The 4,937-nt window shown below is 44.1% G+C and overlaps 1 protein-coding gene across 1 annotated transcript; it reads left to right on the forward strand.

Annotated features, from left to right (window-relative positions):
- Positions 1-23: 23 nt before the first annotated feature.
- LOC125529796 (solute carrier family 25 member 44-like) lies at positions 24-4,685 on the forward strand (the record flags this gene model as incomplete). Its single annotated transcript, XM_048694211.1, is given in 6 exon segments — positions 24-99; positions 2,265-2,646; positions 3,237-3,433; positions 3,525-3,666; positions 4,182-4,341; positions 4,424-4,685. Coding segments are annotated over 6 exon segments (986 nt in total), but the record flags the coding sequence as incomplete, so codon positions are not given.
- Between the last annotated feature and the right edge of the window lie 252 nt (positions 4,686-4,937).

The following is a 4,937-nucleotide window of genomic DNA, read 5'->3' on the forward strand; positions in this document are numbered from 1 at the left end:
CGTGTGGCCGGCGGGTGCGGCGTCGGCGGCGGCGGCGGACACTTCCGCGGCTTCCACGACCGGGCTCGCGCTCTCGGAGGCGAGCATCAACTGGGAGAGGTACCCGCCCTTTCTTGCAACGTACTAGTTCTTCTTGTATTCATTCATGCCGCGAGGATGCCTGCGGCGTCGTGTTCCGTTAACTCGTGTGCTAGCTAGTTTAGCCCCTGTTCCTTCGGAAAAGGTAGGATCTTTGGCAGTTTATGCGCAGCGCCTTGCCTTTGTTTATGGTTAGATTTTCTTGATGCGGTGCGAGATTTGGGTTTAGTCTGGGAAATCGGGGATTCGTTCTGGTAGTATTGGTTGAAAGGAAGTCGATTCACGAGCGCGCTTTTGTTCTGGGTTGTGGGAGCAGCCATGCGGTGAGCGCAGTCAGTCAGTTTGAACCGCAACAGAAATTTGTACCTGTCCTCACGCTGAAACTTTAGTTGCGGGGAACGCCAACTTGGCTGCGGTTTCCACCATTTTCTGAACGGAAATAGTGGAGCACGTTTAACTAATTTAGCAAGTTCAGAATCCATCGAATTTAATACTTACACTTTTTCTGTGTGGATAAAGTAGCTTTTAGGCATGGTTTTTGGTATATACGCCATTGATACTTCAGTAAATATGGCATGAAAACAACATATGGTTCGGTTTCGGTATATACCAAATTGTTTCGGTATATGCCAAATCGACCAAAGTTGACGTGAATTTGAAATTGAGGCAACAACTTTTTAGTTATGTTTGTAACTTTGAACAATGCAAAGTCATCAAGACAATCTTTAGTACTTCTCCATTAATTAGGAAATCTGCATTACAACTACACAGCCGAATAATAGCTGCAGAACACAATTATAATTGTTACTCTAGCCATGTTAATTTCAACTAGCAGTGACTTTGTATCAGTAAAAGCGGCAGGGACCAGCGCATCAAAAAGAATAGAAGCCTGGCTTTGGTGTCACTTGTCCCTAAGCACTGCATTCTTATCACATCAGTGAAAGTGGCAGGGATCAGCGCGGAAAAAAACACCTACATCCAGTGGCGGAGCCAGGAACATTTAATGAGGGGGGGTGCGGGGGTGCAAGTGATGTTAAATCATATTGGGGAGGGCCAAAGCCAACCAAATCATCCTAATATACGCATATTAGCAGCAAGTAATCACTGATGTAATGGAAAAATCTGCATGTTGGCCTGGGTCGGGGCCCCTGCTGGTCCCCCTGCCTCCGCCACTGCCTACATCTACAAGTTCCATACATTAAAAGATAGCACGGTGCCGGCGGAAAGGGTGGCGGCGAGGGGTCCAGAGTGCCAGAGCTGGGGAGGAGAGGCAGCGAGCACCCAGGTCACGCGTCGGACACTCAGAGGTGTGGCGTTGGAGGAGCGGCTCAACGAGGCTGTGTGGGTGGCTAGCGCGCCGCTGGCTGTTGTGCCTGGCTGCTCCGGCCTGTAGTCGCTCGCTAGGGTCCTGTATGGTGCGTCTGGTGTGGACATGAGGCTAACTTTTACGTGAGGCCGTGTGGTGGTTGGTGTTCCGTAGTTGTGGGCTGTGCTGGTAAAAACTGAACTGGTGTGGTGGGTTGGCCAGCATCTAACGGTAATTTCAGTTCTATACCAAAAAGACCAAGCTCCGTTTGTTTTTAGATTATGTACCATACTATAAACCAAAAACCGTATTAACCAGAAATTTAACCAGAAATTCAGGCTCGGTTCGGCTTTCCTGATATGGTTTCGGCTTGGTTTTGAAATGTGCAGAGTTATTACTATCCCATATATCAGGCATTGCAGGGGTTGGGGAACAGAAACTTACTGTTTGGGCATTTGGTATAGTGTGCTGCAAACTAGGATTTACCCACATAAACCTAACCTTCTTCTCAAGCTGCTATGTTCCTCTTTTATTAGGGAGTCCACTTTATTTTATACCATTGTTCTGAGAAGAGCAGTGGTTGTGCTTATTGTATCGATTCTTCTTTATAAGCCATGCAGGATCAGATGTCATAAGGAACCGGATGGGTCCTCTGTGGTAAGGTAGCAAATCGTACGACCATAACTAGTAGTCGTAAAATCATAGATTGTAGAATCACACGACAGAATCGTGATTCTGATAACATGGGATGTTATCTTGAAAGGATTATAACTGTAACTGGTAACTCCATGTAATTATACATGTGGGGTTAGGTACATCACCAACTTGCGAGTACGTAGTCTTGTGATCAAAATAGCTGACCTTTTGTATAACACTGCAGGTTGGACAAGACAAAGTTTCATGTCATTGGAGCAATCCTATTTACGGCCCAGCAAGGTGTTCTGCACCCAACAGCTGTTGTGAAGACTAGAATGCAGGTTGCCGAAGGAGGACTTTCACATATGTCTGGCTTTGTCGTTTTTAGAAAGATATTGAGGAGTGATGGCATCCCTGGTGTTTTCAGAGGATTTGGCACCAGTGCAGTTGGAGCTCTGCCTGGACGAATCTTGGCTCTAACTTCACTAGAGATCTCCAAAGAAATGGCATTTAAATACTCTGAGCATTTCGATATGTCCGAGGCATCAAGGATTGCTGTTGCTAATGGTGTAGCAGGCTTAGTGTCAAGTACCTTTTCAAGTTCATATTCTGTACCCCTAGATGTGGTGAGCATCCTTTCTATTTGTTTTCCATGTCTCTGACCTCTTAACAGTTACTCTTTTGAGGTTAATGCCATAACGAGTAACAAAGTTGCTTTTGTGCTATATTTTTGCCTTCGGATTGAAAAAAGGAAACATGATAATGCTGATCTCATCCATGTATCTGTGAACATGATTATTCATTCCATGGAAACACTGCCTTCTAGCTGGTGAAACTTTGTAGTGAAGATATCCACAGTGAAAACTGGTTCATATCTAGCTATGGCATTAACCTAAAAATATTAACAGTTAAGGGATTATGGTATGAAAAACAACCTGCCATTTAAATTATGTTTACTATTTTTTTATTCTTCTTAAGAAGCATGTAAGTACTACCTTTGTTCTGAATTATAAGATGTTTTGGATATTTCAATATGGACTACATACGGATTGAAATGAGTGAACAAACACACTAAAACGTGTCTATATACATCCGATTCAGAGAAGTTGGACCATTTTATAATTTGGAACGGAGGGAGTAGCATTCTGCTGGGTGGTACATTGCATTTTTCTTATTGTCTAATTTACATGTTACCTTTTTGTATTTGTGCTCGTAGGTTTGTCAGAGGCTCATGGTTCAGGGATTGCCAGGGATGCAAACATATAGAGGCCCATTTGATGTGATAAATAAGGTTGTCAGGAGTGAAGGCCTCCGGGGCCTTTACCGAGGTTTTGGAATTACCCTTTTAACTCAATCACCAGCTTCTGCCCTTTGGTGGAGTTCATATGGTGGGGCTCAACATGCTATCTGGAGGTGCGCTAGCTTTACATAATATTTTCCTTTTCCTTTGTGTCTGACGTTTGTACTCCCACATCTTATTTATATTCCTGCATTCCCTATTTAGGAGCTTGGGCTACGGAAATGGTACGCAGAAGAAACCCTCCCATACAGAACTTGTTGCTGTGCAAGCAACAGCTGGAACAATTGCTGGAGCTTGCTCATCGATTATCACTACACCAATAGATACCATCAAGACCCGGCTTCAGGTAATTTATTATTTCCTTTCTCTTGATATGCATTTTTTTTCCTGTTTGGAAGGGCCAATGGATGGTTGAACTTTGATTGTTGTCAACTTCTTTGCTGGGCATTACTTCCAATCGGGAAATGGGTTCACCTTTATCACGACTTCTTCTTGGTGTGGCCTTTTTATACCATGTTAGGAAAAACAGATCAGTGTACAGTCCCAATTTTTTTAAATGAAGGTGGTAAAGGGTTACCCCTACAGCGTTTTTAAAATAATACTATAATAATAACCCAAACTCACGTCCGTAAGGACTTGAACCTGAGCACCTGGGGGCTCACTTCTTGAACAGTCCTCATTTTGGTAGGTGCTGTTAGGTAGTACTAGAGGATAAAAATTGTAAGCTGTTACCGTTATGGTATGAACTGCTTGGGTCATGTTATCACAGCTTACTAATGTCATCCACATGGTCGAAGTCACGACAGATTTTTGTCAGAGTTCCATTGGCGAATGGGCAGGTGCTAACATGTGTTATTTCAGGTAATGGACAACTATGGCAGTGGAAGGCCATCCGTCATGAAGACTACCAGGCTGCTACTGCGAGAAGAAGGCTGGAGAGGTTTATACCGAGGGTTTGGACCACGCTTTCTTAACATGTCTCTGTGGGGTACATCAATGATTGTCACATACGAGCTAATAAGTAAGCCCAGTTCTTGAAATTATCATCCCTGCCCTCCTTAATCTGCCTGGTTGATTAACTAATTTTCCTCTTAAACCTGCAGAAAGACTTTCTGTGAAACCTGAACAATGAGCCTCTTGGCTTCTGCTCCACGTATCTGGTCATCATTTCCGTTTTGGCCATCTAGTGAATTTCTTTTGGTACAGGGATTGGCATGTAACACCGGTTGGAAATTCTTGGTGCAAGTCCCCTTATAAAGTCTGACATGTTTCTGTACGGAACTACCCTGTAAATACCTCCAAGTGCTGAAGGGTGCTCGTTTCAGATGAGACACTCGTAGAAAAAGGGCCTGTTGTCTTGGTTCGTAAGGGCCTTAAGGGTCGGTACTAATGCTCTGTCCTTTTAGTCCTGGTTCAATTCAGAACCGGGACTGATGGGCCTCCACGTGGCCTGTGCGCGGAGCTCAGTCAGAAGGCCCTTTGGTCCCGGTTGGTGGCATCAATCGGGATTAATAAGCATTCATGCGTCAGTATTTCTGTGGTTGAGGTTTTTGTTTTTTTAAGAGGGGTTTAGGGTTTTGGGGGTTAATTTAGGTGTTTCATATATTGTGTTAGCTA

This window comes from Triticum urartu, unplaced genomic scaffold (assembly GCF_003073215.2).
Source record: "Triticum urartu cultivar G1812 unplaced genomic scaffold, Tu2.1 TuUngrouped_contig_5854, whole genome shotgun sequence".
In the NCBI taxonomy this organism is placed as follows: domain Eukaryota; kingdom Viridiplantae; phylum Streptophyta; class Magnoliopsida; order Poales; family Poaceae; genus Triticum; species Triticum urartu.